Source organism: Aythya ferina (assembly GCF_964211825.1).
Source record: "Aythya ferina genome assembly, chromosome: 6".
NCBI lineage: Eukaryota > Metazoa > Chordata > Aves > Anseriformes > Anatidae > Aythya > Aythya ferina.
Genome location: NC_140303.1, coordinates 27,474,549 through 27,495,246, shown reverse-complemented (window position 1 = coordinate 27,495,246; position 20,698 = coordinate 27,474,549). Strand labels below are relative to the sequence as shown.

General features: G+C 42.4%; 2 protein-coding genes across 2 annotated transcripts in view; one reads left to right on the top strand and one right to left on the bottom strand.

The window, feature by feature from the left end:
• Positions 1-11,916, bottom strand: part of HSPBAP1 (HSPB1 associated protein 1) — a 35,341-nt gene extending 23,425 nt beyond the window's left edge. Inside the window, exons 1-2 of the mRNA XM_084524853.1 lie at positions 11,730-11,916; positions 438-623 (exon numbers count right to left, since the gene is read on the bottom strand). Of these exons, the coding sequence (XP_084380979.1) occupies positions 438-623; positions 11,730-11,766 (223 nt within the window). The 5' untranslated portion in view covers positions 11,767-11,916. The remainder of the gene's footprint in view (positions 1-437; positions 624-11,729) is intronic.
• The window catches only part of SLC49A4 (solute carrier family 49 member 4), a 63,921-nt gene continuing 55,069 nt past the window's right edge, over positions 11,847-20,698 (top strand). Inside the window, exon 1 of the mRNA XM_084524852.1 lies at positions 11,847-12,399. Coding sequence (XP_084380978.1) covers positions 11,979-12,399 — 421 coding nt within the window. The 5' untranslated portion in view covers positions 11,847-11,978. The remainder of the gene's footprint in view (positions 12,400-20,698) is intronic.

Sequence of the window (20,698 nt, the reverse complement as noted above, 5' to 3'; positions counted from 1 at the left end):
AAAAACCCTACCAGAGTCTCATAAAGCCTCTGGGAGGAAGGTGAGAATTACCTCAATTCTACAGGTGAAAAAAGAGGATAGTCTGGCCAATCAGCCAATTTTTTAACACGCTAAAGTTTGTGGATGTAGAAGCTGAGTCTGTCTGAACATTTGAATCACGTAAAAGACAAGGATCAACCACATACCCTACAAAGCAAGGAAAGGAAACTGAGACTCTTGATTCTTATATGTTAGTTTTACCCACCAGATCTACTACTACAAATAAGCACTTAAGAAAGGAGAGTCCCACCACTGGCCAAATCTACTGTCCTAAAAATAAAGACTGATGAAAAATAAGACATTAGAGACTGAGCAATGATAACAGAGAGACAGAGAACTGTGCAACCTAAAAAAAAAAAAGAGCTGTGAAGTATATCACCAGTCCATCTCAGTCTCACCTAAATCCATTGTCTTCGATCCTATTCTAAACTCTATTGTCTTTCCATCCAACACTGCAGAAAGGAATTTCACATTCCAGTGCAGGGCTGGCCAGTCGCCAACCATATTACAGAAGACTGCAGGTTGCTGTAGAGACATCACAATTTCCTTGGCTGTCTCAGGAGTAAATGGTTTGACATCTTCACCTGTGTAAAGAAAAAAAAAAGAGCACTGAAGAAATGACTTATGATACATGAAGTGCTATCTATAATCTCCCACAGCAGGGGAAATATTAAGAACTAATACTTCATCTGTTTATAGTTGATTTTTTCATGTACCGCACTTGTAAAACTTTTATGTAACACTTCTACTACAAATACTGGGAGAACATTCCTACACTCAATTACAGTTTAAAACAGTGATTAGCACGTAAAATATAAAAATAAATAAATAAATAGGCATACACTTGGAATTTTAACTTGTAATTGGACAGTAAAGCACTGTAGCCAAATGCTTTAGAATTAGGCTATCAATAAAAAAAAATATGAATAATGTCCAGAGTTTAGAGACCATACATTTTTCTAGTAACAGTCTTTCTGTAGAGAATTCTTTCCACAAAATGTAGAGCATTGTCAGAGATAGCAAACCAGGTTCCTATGCATTTAATTTAAACCAAGAAATTGCAGCGCAACCAAAAGCAGCAAGTATTTTTAAAGTTTTAATATTTCATCTACAGAATTTGAGAAAATTGTGTCAATCCAAGAACTATGCTAATTCAAGATTTCAATTTAGTCCTTTGCTGCTCAGAGAGTTATATGGCCCACTGAAACTGTCAAGCTGAAATGCAGGCAACTTGAATAAACTCAGCACTTTTAGAACAACTTTTCTTTAGGGACATATTGAGAAGGAAAACCTGTTTAAAAAAAATAAAAAAATCAGTTCCATAGAGCTGAAGCAGTGGACTACAAATGTGGATCATAAAAAAAAATCCATTTATTATTGTAACCTCTACTGAAGTTAACTCCTGCAGGACCTGTATCCATATTATGTCTAACATTTAACATACTGATTAAATACACCAGGTTCCCCATGACTTGTTTAGAACAAACAAACCTATTCACTCACACTATTTAGGGGTCATAATATGGTCTAGCATCCACAACAGGTTAAACAAATACAGGACAAGAAAATTCCCCTTTACACCCGGTGCCCCTGCTCCCCTCAGTGTGTGCAGGTGGGAGGCCGGGTGTGGAGAACCAGCAAGCTCCACAGCCAGCAGCCCACAGGGCTTCTCCAACAGGGGAAGAAGCACTGGGAGCAGGGGTTGCTGAGGAAGGTTCCTTGGGATTGTTTCTACCATAACAAAATGTAGGAATACTGAGGCACGAATGGCAGAATAACAGCATCCTGCATATGCCTTTCACGCCTGGTGGCAGGCAACTCCAGCTTAAAGCTTTTAAAAACAAAGGCCTCTGATATTTTATCGCCACAGAACATAAAATTTAAAAAACGGCTTCCAATTCTCCGGGCAGATGAGAGGAGGGAGTTTGGGGTTTGAGTTGTTTTCCACATTTCCTCTCAGCCGCGGAGCAGCGCTTGCCAGGATGGTGTTGCTGCGACAGAGCCGTCTACGACACTCGGCCTTCAGTCTCGCACTCCAGCAACTCACACAGCCAGGAGGACATAAGGAGGCCGCACAGGGACCGTATGCCACACCATATGGCCCTCAGCACCCACAGAAAGAGCCTCAGGGGGTTTCGCAGTGATAGGTGAGCACAGCTGGAGGCAGCTTGTCCAGCAATGGCAGAGCCACCACGAGCAGGCACAACTGCAGGTGCCAGCAAGGCCGCAGGGAGCTGGTGCCAGGCAGGGCCAGAGGACAAAGCTCGGTGTGTTTTTCTTCAGTGATGTTGCTCAAAGACTGAACGTGAGGCTCAGTCCAGACCTGAGCACTCCCAGAGGGATTTATACGGCTTCTTCCATCTTCGAACAGTGCAACTGTAAATATTTTACACAGCTGGTGTTCATGATATGGGAGCTGGCTGGCCTCGCATATCTTTTACCTTGTTAAAACAAAATTATTCCTTGTTAGGCTAAGTTTATCACCACATGGCTGTCCTTTCCACTGTTCAATTGCTTTTGTTTTAAGGGCAATACATTTAATTATTTTAAAGGACCTAAATCCACAGAAATATTTTTGGAGGATTTTCTAAAGCTAAGTTTTACTGCAAACCTTTGGGTTCAACCTGTAACTTCAACCAGTAGTTGGGATGTTCTCTATAAAAGCAGAAATTTTACTGGGAGAGACAGGAAGGCCCACTAAAGCCAACTCAGCTGTTGATTCTGCGTGGCTTTCTGATGTGATTTCCACATGCATACTGTGCTTTTGAAAGGTGTGGTTTTAACCACAGTGAATATTCAGTGAATATTCAGTGAATAGCTCAAGCTATTGGGAGAGTTTGCATAAGTGCCAAATAAAAAAACACAACACAACTTAACTAAATAGCCTCTCCGCTACTGAACATTAGCTGGAGGTTTTTTTCATGTCTCCATACTTGATTCAGTTCTGAACCTATTTCCCTATAAAATTTAGAAACAATGAAAGAGGACAGTCTGTCTCAGACTGATGTTAATCATTCCTATCCTCAAGTGGTATCAAAATCATTGTTAAATGAGTGTTTATCTTTTCCTGATATAGATAAAATAATTGCATACACCACATACACTGCTGATATAATCAGCAGTGGAGTTTGAGACATTTTAGACAATTTAAAGCATTAGACAAATGAACATTACTTTTTTGGAAAAGACAAATGGGAATTCTTGCCAATTTTGTGAAAAGAATCTTTAAGCGTCTTGAATCAGTTTTATGTATTCCTTGGTGAGAACTACAGTCAGTTAAACATAATTCATTCCCCATAATATTTGTCAGGCATATCTAAATGGCTGTGACTGAAAAGGCACACAATAGAAGGTAACTATCATGTACTGCATCAAATAGATATTTGGTAATTTGGAGATCTCCACTGATGAGTCACACAGATTTCTGAAAGAACTATATACTATATGAATGATAAAAGGTAAAGGAGATATCTGAAGACAGATACCTCTTGGAAGAGGTATTAGCAGAAAAAAAAAGGCAATCTAAAATAATGTTTTCCTTAGTTATTGTTGTCACAGCTTCATGAAGACCTCACAAGCTGGACTCTTCCTTCTCAGTATTTCCTCATCTGAAATTGATGGTAATTGCTCCTAGGCAAAACCTGAGATTTTATAGCATTTACAAGGGCACAGAGTCTGGACATCAGTGTGTATAAGTAAAATGCGTATAAATAAAATGTGTAGCAAAGAAATTAAAAGTCCTTGGAATATCCCGGGCATTAGAGATCAAACTCCTGAGGGAAATCAGGTAGCAGGAGAGGATAGAAATGCATATTCCTTTTGAAAAGAAAAAAACTCTGTTGGAGTCTTCATTTTCTCCCTTGTACTCTGATCCAAGAGAGAAAACGAATACTGTTAAATTAGTTCTTTCAACCAGGCTCAACAAATGATGTGGCTTCACAGTACAAAAGGAAACAGGAATAATTTGTCTCATATTTTGACTTTATGCAAGGCATGTATAGAATCCAACCAGGAACTGAAAAACTGACCAAGTTTTAACTCAAATTTTGTAACTGTGACAACCTAAATAATTGGTGAAAAACCTAGGTGTTCTTTAGAAAGGCAACAGTGTGAAATAGAGATCTTCCAATTAAAAAAACAAAGCTCTCCAGTCATCTTTACATGAAGTGTTGCCAAAAACGAAGACTCGGCCAGACTTCAGCACTGAGGGCAGGTAAAAGAATAGGGATGAATTTGCTAAGTACTCTCCAGTAGACCTTGTGCTTCTAAAAGAAAAAAATATTTTTTTGTTTCCGATTAACAATTTTTCAGAGTAACTGAATGGGGCTTGGGAATAAAGAGTTTAGCTCAGCAGGCAGTCTGAAGAAAAGTGACTTGATCAAAGTTGTTCAGAAGTTAAATGTACTGTCATTAAAAAGCTAAATGTATTCTCATTCATTTAAAATAATTTAGCAAATTACAGGAGTTCATTAGCGAGTGGTAGTTGGCTTCTGCCAAAACACCCTGCTGCTTAAATACGAGGTTTAATTGAGAGGTATTAAAATTATTTTCTAAAAGAGGGAGTACAAGGAAATCCCAATAACATATTAGGAAGAAGCACTGTCGATTTGTTTTTTTTTTTTGCAAATCTGTAATACTTTATCAGCCTTATTTCTTTTTTTTTAAAGAAGTATAATGTATCAGAAGATAAAAGAAATAATTGGCATCAAATAGGCTAATATAGAGGAGTCAAAGCATTCAAAAAATCAGCTAATTAAATATCCACAGCCGGGAGTGGGAAAGAAGGAACAGGGGACGGTGAAATTCACTAAACCAAAAAGAAGTGACTTGGTTTGGAGGTCAGACTTAACGATTTCTCAGTACATTAACTCTGTAAATTAAAATAATAATAATAATTAAATAATCTGCATGTGATTACAAGGTTACGCACTATAATCAGCCTACTCTGGGCAAACAGAATGCATCTATTTATATCCAGGTAGTTTTCAGGACACACTGCATGAACACCCAGGTCTGTCCTCCTGACCACTTATTGCTGTTACTATTATTTTTGACTCTGGGTATGGCACCACCGCAGATACAGCATAACCTAGGGGCATCTAAACTAGATTTGCATAGATATTTTGGCTACTGTAGGAGAGTTAGCTGTTACATGGAGCCTCTCAGGACAGACCTGTTAAACACGCTTCTGCACTGGTAAAACTGGCACCTACAGCTTCTTCCAGAAGCCTGAAATAATAAGCACACCCTTCCTTACCCTCAGTGTCTGCTACTGTTGATGGAGGAGGAAAAAATAAAAGAATGAGGCTGTCCTTGCCAGGAAAATGTTGGGACCGAAAGGCAAGTGGTGTGTGCACACACTTTGCAGTCCTGCTGCAGCATCTCACAGTTAGAGCAAGCCTGAGTGACCCAAGACACGAAGATAAGAGCATGGGCTATGCCCTCAAACTGTCCTTACAATAAAAAAATAAGGAAATAGCTATCAGACTTCTTAGGGGGTGGAGTAAGAGGCAGAACAATGAATATAACACTGGGAGGGACTTGCACCCCAAGATCATGCATAAATTTATGAAACTCCTTCCAAAATCCCCTAGGGCTCTTCTTAGAAAGCTAGTCCAGAACTCCTCGCCAGCTTCTGCCCTTTGCTTCTCCTGCTGCCATCCTGTACTGCACTTCCAGAAAACAGTTGTATCTGTCTTCAGCTAAAAAAAAATAAACTTCAAGCTATCAGCTCTTCTGGTCTCTTCCAGTAGAAGGAATGCTTTCCTTTCCCAAATTGTCCTTGTAAATCCTGCCTGCATGTCCTGGCATTTCATATTCTCCCTTCTCCTTCTTAACTCCAAAACCAGGAAAATTGGGATATGTACAATTGAGACAAGTGATATTAAATGTATTTCCAAGGAACATTGTATATGCCCTATTGGCAAAATTGCTGAAAGCACAGTGAAACATGAGACTGCAGCACCTGTCAGATAAATTGAATTTCATTTTCTTTTGAAGGAAAAGACTATGGTCTTTGAACAAAGCTTTCCATCAGGATATAAAAGAGTTTATCCAACAAGGCAGCCTTCTTTCTTAAACTAGGCTGCTACAATTCCACCTTTCTGTCTGTTGGGCATGTAAATTACACTCACCTGCTGATGGGGAAAAGTAGTAGCAAACCCATTCCTTCCCAACACCTTACCAGCACTCATACACTTTTTTTTTTTTTTTTTTACAACCTTCCTAACACATGGGAAATTTAATACAAAACTGAATATAATGTTTTGATTGAAAGTAAAGGAATTGGCACATCAGAGAACGAGCATCTATATTCCTAAGAAAAAAACTAATTTGTTCATGTTGTAAATAAACTGTATTTCTGTTTATTTTCCTATTCCTTGTTAGTAGTAAACATATATCCATGACTATATCATTGATCAATGCCCTGCACAAAATTCAGTCACAAGCCGTAACCATCTACGACTTTATTGTTGTTCTATGCTGCAAATTCGATTGATGTGAACTTCAAAGTGACAGCAACAAAAGACTCTAAATCTAAAATACACCATTTTTCCATAAGCTATTGTAGTAAATATTGAATAGTGACAGTGAATAGTATTCTAAAAATATGTTTTTCCCGTAAGCTATTGTAGTAAATAGTCAATAACACAAATGAGCCTTTTGAATTTGACCTACAAAGGGGTGATGATGGAGTTATACATGGCTTTGTTCATTATTATAATACACTGGATGCATATCTTGATTAATGCCCAAGTTTTTTAGAGGTACAATTGTCAAAATGAAATTGTACTTTACAAGAATAAAAGTAGTATTTTTGAATCACATAAATTAATAAATTGAAAGAAACTGGAAAGATTCACCATGTGAACCTCCAGAAAAGTTTCTCAAGTGCACAATCAGAGTATTAGATTCTGGGATTGCCATTATTATAATAACACTAAGAAAAAGCATGGCTGTTCTTACATCTGTTTACATTATTTCATTCAGCAACCAGAAGTCAGCTTAACTTTTATGTTGCTATTTACCTTTATAAATTTCCTCATGCAGCAACACACTGACAATGCACTTGTTGCCAGCAATGAAGGGGAAATTGATCTGTTAAAAACTATTTTCAGTGTTTTGTTTTGTTTTCAATCTTGGGGTTCATGTAAGGGACTTAACATACTGCTTTAATGCAATGTAGGGCTAAGGATAATTTGATCTAATACAGTTCACAAAAATCAGAATCACCAAGTTACAATCTTGTAACTTAATGTCCAATCTTAACATTGCAATAACATTAGTTTTGTTTCTTAATGTAAATATTCAACATAAAAGAAACAGTTTCTACAGAAAGATAAACTTCTGGGCAAGGAGGCTGTGATTTTCACAGCTAATACAACAAGCTGCTGTTAGGGGTATCCCAGCACACCTACTGTATGATAGCCACGTGTGACCAGCCAGATACACAGAACTTTGTATACATGAACGCCCTAACACTCCAATCATTACAACTGGGCAATGATTACGTTATTCCTTGCTGCCTCGATGTAAGACAATAGGAGAACAATGACAAAGCTTGATCATTCACCAGAGACACAATGCACAGACCAGTACCAGTGCAAAATGACTATTTTTCTTGCTGGCATCAGAGACAATGGGATCAAGACTGAGGCAGATCATGACCCAAGGAGACTGACTGCGATTTTCGGCCTATATTCCCTACATCTTTCATTAACCAACCACAGAGGAAGAATCCGCATGAAAAAACAGCTGCCCAGCATCTCCTTCAGGGACCCTGCAGTGGGCTCTGGCTAACCACAAACCACAAAATCATCTCCCCTACAATGGTCACTATGCAACGTGGGCACACACAGCCTGTGATCAAAAGGTATAAATGACTGTCCGCTGGATACTATTGATATTTGATTTTAAGAATAAAACTGTTCAGCTTTCATAAGCTGAACATGTCTCCGTATTTTCCTTTCTTTTTGATAGAAGGAAAAAAGAAAACAACAGAAAAGAAAAAAAAAAAGAAAAAAAGAAAAAGAAGTACTGTAAAGCCTTTTTCATCCCAAAGTACAAGGGAACCATTGTATGACTGTAGAGCTAGAAGTCTATCTTCCTCTCAGTAAAAGAGAAAGGTGAGAAAGAAGCTGAAAGGTACAGAATACAGACTGGAAGATGCCCAAAACAGGCTGAAAACAGAGGAGATCCTGAACGTGTTCCTGCGTTAACTAGAAGGAAGGGAATGTCAAAACTAGATGAGGGAAGGACAGGATTTGCTCACACCTCTTCCTAGGTGTTGTGCAAGGACAGAGGGTGTAAGGAAAACCATCACATCTCTCTGCTGCACTGGTGCTGTGTATGAGAACTCTGAAACTATACTGACACAGCTCCGACTGAAGTCTAGCAGTTGAGGGAAACCTTTGGAAAACATGCCTTTTATCGGATGCTGGAGGGAATATTCGAAACACTCTAAATATCACTTTTGAATCTTTAAACGAATTTAGGATCCTGCCCGTTTTGTGCCAAAACGCTTCTAGCCTTTGCAATGAACTGCCACTTGTCAGGCTGGAAGAGATGAGCTGAAACAAGAAAGAACCAGACTGTACACATAGTGCTGGGTGTTGTTTCGGGAGAGAGGCATCGGAAACAAGGGGATGCTGAGATTCTTCTAATCACTCTGAAAAAAAGTCACATGGGAAGTTGATCTGCCAAAAGCCTGATGACTGGAGAGAGCAAATGGCACTTGCTAATGCCCTAGGAGTTGGAGGTTCCATCATGGGGGGATAATCCTCTAACTGCTCAACTCAACCGTTTCACGATAGGTGTGTTTAAGCTGAATCCGGCTCTGCAGATGCCCCAGGGTTACAACAAACCCGTCAAAGCCTTCAGTTTATCTTTATAAGCCAAGCTTAAAACAGTGCAGTCTAGGTGCCAACTCACTAATGGATCAGCCCGGCCTGTCTCAGGGATGGGATGAGCAGTTGGCAGCACTAACAGTTTCAGCCAAACAATTTTTATCTGTCACTACTAGTCTATCAAAGCGCGAGGCCACCAACTCCTCCTAGGAGGAATTCAGGAGGGTTTTAGCACAGATATAGGCAGGCAGGCATGCATACGGAGATGCAAGCAACTTGAGAGCTTTCAGGTTTGAAATGGAGGCACCTAACCAACAGATACGCTCTCATGGCTGTGTGATTGATAACTGGAAGGGCTTTTATATCACTATTTTGGATCTAGGCACTGTGGTCTGTGCAAGTCCAGTTATAGGCATTAAGGTTCTGGGCCAGGAGACAAAATAACCTTTCCACTTGCCAGAATGTATGTGCGCTTCATCTGATAATATTCAAATCTCTTTAGCTACATTATAATGAGGTTAAAGCAAGAAAAGATTTCCCCACCCCACATATTACAAATGTCAGTAATGAGAACAGTAAAAATGTCACCACACGGAGAAAAGAGTGAAATTAGCATATTTAGAGAAGTATTATACCCATGAGTGAAATAATGCAATCAGCTAGCTGCAAGATAAAGCTAATTTGGTTTCCAACAGTTTATCAACAATGCACTGCTCCTTTACATTAACAAATTTAAATGGTACCATATCCTGCAAACAAGAATAATTCACACAGAATATTACATTGTGTTAATTAAATAGCCGGAATGGAAAAGGTCAGGCCGTGACAGAAAGATCTGCATATGGGTTGTGAAGCTATGAAAAAGATGGAGTGATTTAGAATCAAGCAGTTAAAATAAATTATTCAAATCATAATTAAGTCAATAGTAAATAAAGCTAGATTTTCCAAGTCTATTTTAATCTCCTTTTTTTTGTCACTGTTTCTCAGAAGATTTTCTCCCCTGCTGGCCCATGCATGCACCAAAATATCTTTAAAACTCTCACATGATGAAGTGACCTGCATAAGTTATTGAAGAATTTTACTGAATTTTCCATTTTACCATGCAGGTATCAAGAGGCAAGTTTTGCAGTTAAAGGGCACTGCAAGGCACCACCTGCCTTATTAGTGGATTAGTTTCTTGCTACTAGAATAACCAAGAAAGCCCTGCAATTACTACAGTTAATTGAAAAATGTTCAAAGGGAGAAACATTTTTTCACTTTGTTTACTTTTTCAGATGACAGCACTTTGTCTTTGGCACAATGCCACCAAATCAATTAAATTATAGAAGTAACATAGCCGTTTCAAATCGAAAGAACATTTTGGCACGGGCTAAACCATACGGAGGTGGTAATGTATAAAGAAGACCAAGCAAAACAGGGAATTAATCTTACTTGGAAAAAAAGAGCACTAACAGAATACACATCGGTCATGATCAAGTCTGAAACTTGTCCAATATTTTTACTCTGTTTTTTTCATCACAGTTCTACATGGCAAGCTGAAGTTTTACTTTACTATCTGCACAGCTCTCTGGTATTTATTGGTGCATGAATGTTTTTTCCTGAGGAAGATACTGAAATTTTCTAGACAAAACCTCATTTTGTTTTTGATCATATTTCTGATCATTTGGTATAAATTTCCTTTTTCCACCCTGAGTGCTTGCAACTCCTAATTTGGGCCTCTGTCTAGCAAACAGAGCTGTGTGGGCTAAACAATATGCGATGTCCGTATGTTTTGGGGGGAAATTTCACGGGAGTGTGTAGTTTTGGCTGCAAAACTGTGGGTTGGGCATCGCGTTTGAATTTCAGTCATGCGCTGCCCAATGTATCAACAGAATTACATTAACACTGCATCTAAAACCAGCCCTTGTGGATCCCACTATTTAGCTCTTCCCAATTAAGCACACAGGCATTTATCAAACCGGCTTCCAATCTTTGTGACAGAATTCCTAAGCGAGCCAAACTGAAATGCGTATTTTTTCAGGGAAGATGAAGCATTGTGCAGCATATGAGCCATTAATTTTATGACAAGTGCAGATGGTAGATATACAGATAAATACTCATACAACCTAATGAAATGAATATATACTTCAATCTATTTAAATGATAATAGTTTCTAATGAGCCTAGCGTAGCCCACATGATTCAGAATTCATCTGAATTCTTTTAAAATGGATTTACGTGCAGGCTGTAAATGAATCCTGTTGTTTTTTTTTTTCCCTCCGATTCAGGCCACAGCTGATTTTTAGCCACCTCATTACAAAGCTGCTCTGACACCTGCGAGGCAGACACCCCATGTAGGTGCGCCGCATCCACCCCAACCCTTTTGGGGCGTTAAGGGATACTTTTGGAAGAGAGCCCTCTTCAAACCTGACGTAACATGGATAAGCACCTGCTGTAGCACCTCGCTGAGTAAAGGTACCTTTAGGTGCTAAGGGGCCGACCCTGCCCTGTCCTCTCTGACTGCAGGTGACCAGGTAATGGGATCACTCCTGAGGTGGGACACTCCAGAGGGGCTGCTGAAGGAGAGCTGTTAAGATTGGAAGGGATGGTGCAGGGCTGGGGGTCTAGCTCCCTGCCAACACACCCCTGAGCTTTTCACCCCCCTCAGAAACTAAGGCTCGGTTCATCTCTCTGCAACTCCTCCAGGAACCAGGCTGCAGGACTGGGGTGCTTCACTACGGAAATCCACTAAAACCGAGGCTTTCCTCCCGGGGAGGCGCAAGGGGTACAGCGACACGGCCTCCCTCCTACCCCCCCACCCCAGCACCGCCAGCGGGCAGCACGCCCGGGGCCGGCGGGCACCTACCGGGCGCGGCGGGGCCGCCGCTCTCCGCCCCGGCCATTTTGTTCCGGGCCCGGCCGTGCCTCCCCGGCTCCGCTCCCCTCCTCCCCTCGCCGGCGGAGGAAGGAGGCGGCCGCCGGCCCTTCCCCGAGCGCGCATGCGGCTGTGCCGGGCCGGGGCAGCGCCGCCGCGCTCGGGGGCTCCGCGTACGGCTCGTCCCTGCCCCCGGCCCCGCGCCCTCCTCCCCGCCGGGCGGCCGCCAGCGCCCCGCAGATGGGCTTAGGCTGGAGCAGCGCGGAGGAGCGGCAGCCTCTGCTGCCCCCGCCGCCGCCGCCCCACCACCACCAGCAGCACCAGCACCACCAGCAGCAGCAGCAGCAGCAGCGGCGGCCCCAGCAGCTGCAGCAGCCGCGGGGGGCTGCGGGGAGCCCGGCGGTGCCGGTCCCGGTGCCGGTGCCGGTCCGGCGGCTGGCCCCGGCGGCGGGTCGCGTGTACGGGCGGCGGTGGCTGGTGCTGCTGCTCTTCTCGCTGCTGGGCTTCGCGCAGGGCCTGCTGTGGAACACCTGGGGCCCCATCCAGAACTCGGCCCGCCTGGCCTTCGGCTTCAGCGGCTGGGACATCGCCCTGCTGGTCTTCTGGGGGCCCATCGGCTTCGCGCCCTGCTTCTTCTTCATGTGGCTGATGGATAAGAAGGGTGAGATGGGCGAGAAGGGTTGGGGGTGGCGGGGCATGGCTGGGCTGGGCAGCCCGCTGCAGCCCCCCGAGATGGGACGGGATGGGATGGGACCTCCATGGGGTCTCCATCGGGTGACTGATGCCCTAAGGCACCGCCAGCACAGCTCTGATCTCAAATAGAGGTGCATCAAAGGCCACTCATGAGGAAGGCGCTGAGGGGTGTTGTTGAAGTTTAGGTCTTTTCCAGCCTTTGTGATGCTGTAGACCTTACTGTGCTCTACAGCTACCTGGAAGGAAGTTATGGGGAGCTGGGGGTTTGGCCTCTTCTCGCAGGTAGCTAGTCATAGGAGTGGCCTCAAGTTGTGCCAGGGGAGGTTCAGGTTGGAAATTAGCCATTTCTGCTCAGAAAGAGGTGTTGGGACGGGTTGCCCAGGAAGGTGGTGGCATCACCATCCCTGGGGGTTTTCAAGGAAAAGTTGCACGTGGTGCTTAGGGACATGGCTTAGTTGGTGACATGGGTGGTAGGGGGACGGTTGGACCAGGTGATCTGGGAGGGCTTTTCCAACCTTAATGATTCTGTGGTTCAATGATCCTAAAGCAGAGCGGTTATAGCATTTTAGTTCTGCATGAGTCTGGAGGAGAGCCACTCTGCTCTGGCATTGCCACAGCAGGTGTTGGCCCTTGAGATGGTTGTATCAGTAACATTGATTTCTGGTGATCAGCTGAACAGCTGTGGTGATGCCTCGATCAAGGGATGTTGGTGCTCAGAGTGGCTATGGCAATGTGGTGTAATGCTTCATCTCTGAAAATGGATCACGCCAAGCCAACAGCTTGCTTCTGGTGCACCAGGGTGGTGCCAACACAGCAAACAGAAACCCAGAAGTTAGGCTCTGTGGTTTTGGAAGACAAGCACGAGGGAGAGTTTCCTAATCCACATTTGGGCCTTTGCGTTTCAGCAGCTTACTTCCAAAACCAGCATTTGTCTTTAGAGAACTTCTTCAAGGCCTGTGAAGTTTGTGTGGTCACCCTGGAGACCACTAAAGTGCACGTGTTTGCAGATTTGAGCTTCTGGGCCTAAATCCACGGAAGCGTTTAGTCTTTTAATTCCTGTTTAAACAGGCCTCTAAACAGGAGATAGGAGCCTAAATACCCTTGTGGATCCTGATGTTAAGTGTTGTTCATTCCATTTATTTAGCAATTAATAGCTCATTTGTGTGGAGCAAAGGGGAGAAAGTAAAGGAAGACGGGGAGAAGAGTTGTAGCAGAGAAGGCTTGTGCTTTGAAATTGGAATTGCTTTTCCTAAAGCTGAAGAGACTTTGGGGGAATAAAACCTATTGGGTTGAAAATACATTCTTCAAATGAGTCCATGGTGGCTGTACAGCCAGCCTTCTCTCAAGCAATTCAAACTTAAGTCAACAATGTCTGTCTAGACTGCTGTATAATAGTGTTGTTAATTATCTTGAAATTAAAGTGAGTTACTTTGTTTTCTACAGTGAAGATGACAACTCTGCTCTTGTTATTAAGGACATAAAACTAAACTTGAACCGGTGTTGGTAGAACTGAGTGTATGTTCTTCTATGGAGTTGATTTTGAGGGTTTTAAAAAATACTGGAGTATGTTAAATAATGCTTGTGATTTTTTTTTTTAAGTTCCACAGTGAATGGAGGTACTGATACAAACTGCCTCTTTGATCTTGCTGTGTTCCTGTCCTTGTTGCAACAGCTTCAGTTTATTGCCTTAACAGAGAATCTTAACTCGTTGGTTTCATGCATGAAGAATATGTTATGGCCCTTGAGCGTGTTCTTTGTGCAGCAGTGGGTTTTGTGGGGGCCCTGTTGCGTTTCATGCTCTTCTTGGGTGGTTCCCATGGAGAACGTGGTGCTGCTCATGTTGGGAGTGCCAGCGTGGCCCAGCTCTTGCGTGGAGCATGTCCCACCAGAGGCACCTCGTGGGTTTTTAACTGCTCTCTAGAGGAGGAGCAAGACTTCTCTGAAGCTCTAAAGTTGGTTGGGTGTGACCTTGCAAGAGCAGTATTTCTCTTGCTTAGGGGTATAAATGCTTGTCGTTAGATTGAATTCACTCTGTACCAAACATCTAGAGAAACAACACCAGTTACTCTCCGAGCTTCAATCATCTGTCACTGGAGTTGGCTGGTAAAGAAACTGTCAGGAAAAGAAACTGTTTGTGAAGTGTCAACATTTAAAACCTGGCATGTATCAGAAGTATGACACTGTAGAAGATGAGTGTCAGGATTTGTGAGAGGAGATTCTGCTTTTAGATAGTCCTATGCTTCACAGTCAGAGGTGTATCTAACTGGTATCAATACACAGCTGCCTGCTGTCAGTTAAGTCTGATTTTGTGTTGTGATGCTTCAGATTAAGTCCAAAAGTATTTGTCTTTTTGTTTTTCAGTTGTTCAGTGCAGCATGTAGTTTGAAATGGAAATTGGTTTCCGTACCAAACTTCTGCTGTAGCATGTGTGTCTGTTTCTTGCTTCAGTGCTGCGTATAAGGGTCTGGTTACTGTTTTCCCCCCATTTTAATTCAATTCAAGTTGAATATTCAGCAGTGGGCATATTAATAATCCTTCATATAGAATCACTTCTTGGGCTGTGTGATTCAGTTGCATCACAACTTCTCTGAGGAGCATGAGGTCTCCTAAGAAAAGAGTTTCCTAGTCCTGGGCTGGGCTGGATGCGTGCTGAAACTGAGGGATTATGTTTGTGGATGTCACTTTTGAGTATGAAAACCCGTTTCTGTAGGTGGAATGATAGGGGTTTTGTTGTTCCTGCCAGCCTGGGTCTTGGTGAGGAAAGGTGAGGAGATGGAGCGTGCACAGGAGCTGAATGTGTCTTACTGGCTGCATTTTCTTTAGCAATAGGATACGGGAGTCATTTTTTAACTGTAATTATCTTCAGAGATTGGGTAAGACTGAAATTAAATGGCAATTGATTTCAGCGTGCCATTGGATGGACCCTTGGTGTTTACAGGCTTAAAATTAGCTACCATTTGTCACATGATGCCCGAGTATTTATGGATGTTTTGTGCCTCGAGTGTTTCATTTCATGGGAACTGTAGATATGGACAGGTCCGTTAGGGTGGTTGTCTTAAGTCCTCTTGAAGTGTAAAGCTTAAATATTTGAATTATGGGTCTGCTCCTCTGATCTTTTTATAAGTTAGTTTCATGGTTACAGAGCGAGAAACAGAGTGATACTGTGTATTTCCTCTTCATTATGTTCCCATGTAAGCAAGGAAGGGCAACGAAGACAGAAATTCTTTATAATTCGCATTAAACTGATTTAATAGCGTAGCAATATTTTTCATTAACTTCTGGAATACAGTTTTATCTTGTATTGAGTTTGAAGAAATGTCACTTTTTACTGGTAAAACTGAAAGCTAATCTATTTCTTGGTCCTTTTTTGTAAAGAGGTATATGCTTACATGGATTGTATAGGTATTCTTAGTCACTTTTTTTGCTAAAATTAAATTTGCACAGTATTGTTATCCTAGTGATTAAATTATAAAGTGGAGAGAAACTTTCAGTGATCTATTTTTATTTTTTTTTTTAGTGGAGATTGGCTTGTATATTGAAACCATTAGTGTTTTTCTTGTTTAAATAGGTATTTATTTTTTTTCTGAAAATCAAGCTCCTAATTTAATTGCTGTCTCCTAGCTTCTCGGTTTTGTTCCCTTGAAATGTGTGATATAGCTTTTACCTCTTTCACCAGAGAATTTTGAGGTTAAATCCTTCAGTATAGTCTGACAAAACAGTAATGAATATTGAACGTGAGTAGTAAATCAGGCCTTGCTAATATAAAAATGCCCTAATAACTGTTCTCTGTAGAAAATAAACTGCACGTGATAGATAAGGAGAATTCTGTAAAACAGCCTGCATACCTGAAGGTCCCAGATTGTCACCTTGTACTGCATGCATGGAGGAGCTGATATTGATTTTGGGGCTTTGGACTGCTCTAATTCACGTCCAGGGTCACAGGGACAGCAGAAGGCTTCAGATGAACATCCTCTCCCCTGTGTTAGAATGTCATCTAGGAAGTGTCTGTGAGGTGCCTTTGGTTTTTGAGGGTTGTGAGGTTGAGCACAGTGAGCAAAGAGGAAGCAGGATGTTGTCCTAGAACTCGGTGCATTCGTGAATGGCCAAGTGAAGCCAACAGATGGGGAAGATTTTCCTTCTATTCGGTGTTTCTGTTGTGCTTGGTGTCTTAGGGTCCTGATCTGTCATTCAGGCTCTCAGACTGTGTGGCAGCAAATAAACATTGGAGCATATTACTAATCATTTTCAAAAAATTGTAGCAGGTCTAGTTGCTGATAAGTGCCACTGTTGGCATAGATGGACAGTGTGAAATACTTCCACGGGGACACTCACAACAACATGCTGATGTTTTCTTGGAAGTACTTGCAGTTCTGTAGTGTCCCAAGTGATCCTAAGCATATGGATCTTTGGTTACCAGCAGGTCAGCAGTAGGGGAATCACAAACCCTTAAAGGTTTATGACTTTCAGATTTTAAAGTTTTTATCTTGTGGCAAAGGAACACATTTTCAGCAACCTTTTGTCATGATCTCAGAAATAGACTTTTCTTATCTCGGGTATGTGACTGCAAGATATAGAGCCACTGTTTCAAAACGACCAATTTGATAACTCCCAGGTCAACCTCAGGTGTGAGCCTCGGCTAAAGATTCCCAGGATAAGACTCAGTGTAAGGCAGTAAGACTTTTATGCAATTTGGTGAGATCAAGCTAAAAGGATTTACGCGCTTTGAGAGTAAAAATGGTTTATACAGACAGGGTTTTGCTAGGTTAGCACAGCCTCCAGGAAATAAATACCCACGGGAAAGCTTACAGGTATGAAAATATGGGCAGAATGGCAAGGAGCCAGGGGGAAAGGAAAAGGCGATGTTTCTGGCACTCAGCTGAGGTGTGTTCAGGTCACGAAGAGTGTGCTTATCAGGAGGAACTGATTCTACTCAGTAGCATTCAGATTAATGGCAGAGGTCTTGTTCAGGCCAGCAAGAGCAGCAGAAGGCTCTTTTGGATTTAATGAAAGCTAAATGTGAACTTAGTGCTCGAGTTGAAAAAAGAAAAAAAAAAAAAAGGAGGGGGGAGAAGATGCCTGGATTCATTCAAAGTGAAAGCTGTATGTATGTAGTGAAAAGGCAAGTGATTTATACACTTCAGTGAAATGAACAGAAGTTTGAAGGAAAATATCTGTTTTACCCCCGTCTGTTCCCTCGCATCCTATGGAGTGCTGTCCTGCTGCGTGCTGCGAGCAGTGTATATGTCATTGTCTGGTAAGTGATACTGATCCAAGCCTAGCCAATTCTGTGAAAGGGATTAATTTTCCTAAACTAACAAATCTCAGAAGGGGTGAGATGAAGTGCTGTTTTTATTGTGTGTGGAAAGATGAAATAAACAAAGAGCTGTGTATAGGTAAATCCCACTAGAGTAAATATTTGAATAGCTTGATTTTGCGAAAACTTATTTTGATGAGTTGCTCTGTGTGTGTGTGTCTATATAGACATGTTCTGCCACTACACCATCAGGAGAAAAGGAACACCAAACAAACTTAGCTTCTGTTGATGAGTTTTTTATGCTGTGGTTGCAGTGAAAGTCCGCAGAGTGTTTGTGCGAGTGGTTGCAGAAGTGAGGGCTCATTAGAGAATTGATTGGCCCACCCTCACTGGAGTCAGACGTGCTCCTAAAGATCACTCGAGATACACAGAGTGATTAGCAACATAGAGTGGTTTAATTAGGATCTGATGAGTTGTATTAACTTGATGCCACCGTGATTCATCACAGCAACACTGGCGTGATTGGTAGCAGCATTTCCCATACCTCCTGATGGGCCAGGCTGAGTAGAAAACAGGGCTGGAGGCAGATGTCCTCTTCTGGAGGTAGTTCTTTCTTTTAGATGGTGGCAGCCCCAGCCTCTGCTTTGTTCCATGTTTCCACAGATGTTTCTCTTCATCCCACTACCCTTTAAGCCTCAGTTAGCACAGCTAACCCTCTCCCTGCCTGCTCCCATGGGGCTCCCCGGACGTTGCACGTATGTATGTGCCGGCAGCACAGCCAAAATGCAGCCACTCCTTGTGGTGTGGTTTTGGTGACGACAGATGCCTGGCCACGTGATGGAGGTGTGAGCTGCCCGAGTGCATGCAGCCCCTCTGGTGGTGCTCTGCTTCTGGAAACCTTCCTGTAACTGGGACAGAAAACGTTAAAATACCATTATGTTGACTGTTGTCACTCTTTTAATTACAATCCTATGGCAAGGGAACTTGTGGCTCTCTTTGCCTTCCTCTAATTGGCGATGTTCAGTGCTGTTCTATCGTTTCCTGCCGTACTTCTGGTGATCTTTTTTTTTTTTAATGCTTCTCACATGCATGGACTTATTGTAGCTCTGTAGCCATGTTGTAACTTTGATTGTTTTGCAGAAGCTTTTGATCAATGCTCCAATTTCCTCAAAAGCTACAAATGAAGCTTTCTCATGCAAATTCATTGTAGAGAGGATTTTCAGTTTTTTCCTCTTTCTAAAGCTGGAGATCCGTATGACTCAGCTCAGGGAGTGATGTGTTATGAAAGTGAGAGGTCTTCTGCTTTTTGCAAAGTCTGCTGATGCTTTTCTGGAATGCCAGATGTCAAATTCAGCTGCATTTAGGAACTTCTTACTTGTTGTATTTGGCTTTTTTGATAAGTGACGTCCCTTCGGAATATTTGGGAAAGGTGGAGTTCAATTGTAATTGATCAATCACATGAACCTAAAGAATTCATTGGGAGCCTTTATAACTGTAATGGGTTTAGGACTCATTACAGTGCCCCGAAGTGTGTCTTTAGGATAATCTCAGTTGAACTGTATACCCTAAATAGTTTGTGGTCCTTGTAATGTTGAAACCTCACACACAGGGAAGCTGAACGCCGACTCCAGCAGCTGAACAGTCTTAGCACCCACGTGGATGTCACATTGACAGGACTCTTACATCTCTTTTCCCTGCCTCGCAGCAGGGACAGGAAAAAGTAGAAACTTTGCACTTAGTGTCCCGCTTAGTGAATCCACTCGGTGGTATTTAGCGTAACTGCCAATCCTTGCTGCATGGGTGCTTCTTGATACTCTGCTGTGGCAAAGCAAAATGCCTCTGTCTCTTCAAATGAAGAATTTCATGCACCATTGGGTGGTGTGGGCAAGTGCCACTAAGATAATGACAGAGCATCTTCCTGATAGATGTGTACCAGAGAGGCTGTTTTTCCTCCCTGTCACGGCAGGTAGGGATCTGTGGTTAGCTGTGCGGTAATTAAGCCTGCTGTGCAATCGGGAGTGCTCGAAATGAGTGGGAAGAGAAAAGAAAAGCAAAGCTTTCCTCCCCCTTGTTCAGTGCTGAAAGGGCTTGGATTGTCGGAATTCGTCCAGGAAGACAACAGTGATTGCTGTGGTGAAGGCTTGTTATCTCCTACTTTCTCTTGACTTGTTAATGAGCATCCATGATTTAGCTTCAGAATTAATGACGAGGGTTAGTCCTCTGCCAACAGAACGAGGTGTTTTTGTCAGTTGCTCGGTGTCGCTCTGACACGTGCGCACATGCACGCCCCTTGATGTAGTTTTTAGTTAATCAAATGGAAAAGACCAATTAAATGATTCACCCAAGTCTCCGTGTTTCATCGGGCTTGAGAGTAGAAAGCAGGTAGCTGAGGTGAGGGAAGATACTTCTTCGGTGTTTGTGTGAGTTGTACAGACTCAGTAAGCACTCCAAGTCCTTTTCTAGTGTATCCTAGCGCTGCACTGACTCCAGGCGGGGAGAAGACTTGATTTACCAGCTGGTGTAGTACTGGTGGTGAGACCAGCTCCTGTTCTCATGTGTTTAGTCTGAACAAATAAGGCAGAAGGGGGAGAAGCGGAACAGAAGTGGCTGCCCAATTTCCTAAGGCATGTGAAGAGAGGCAGGTCCCACTGCCCCAGGCCAGGGCTCTCTTCTTTGAGGTGTTACGCACTTGGACTAGCTGTGAGTGAATTGTACACCAGTGAGCAGCTAAAGTAAGCCAAGAAGCAGTGTTAAAAATGAGATGTACTGGAACAAAGTTAAAAGTATGGTTCCACTGATCCCATGATGACATAGCTTGATTGTGTTGATGCAAATGAGACAAAAGCACCCTGCATCCTCCTGACATGGTTGTGATTGCTTGTTCTTCCTTCTAGCAGGTGCAGTGAAATTCTTGTATCTAGATGAACAATAATTTTAATATGCTTTAATGAAAGAAAAGGAAAACAAAAAGAAAAATACCACAAAACAAGAGGAGCTTTTTTAACAATGTGAA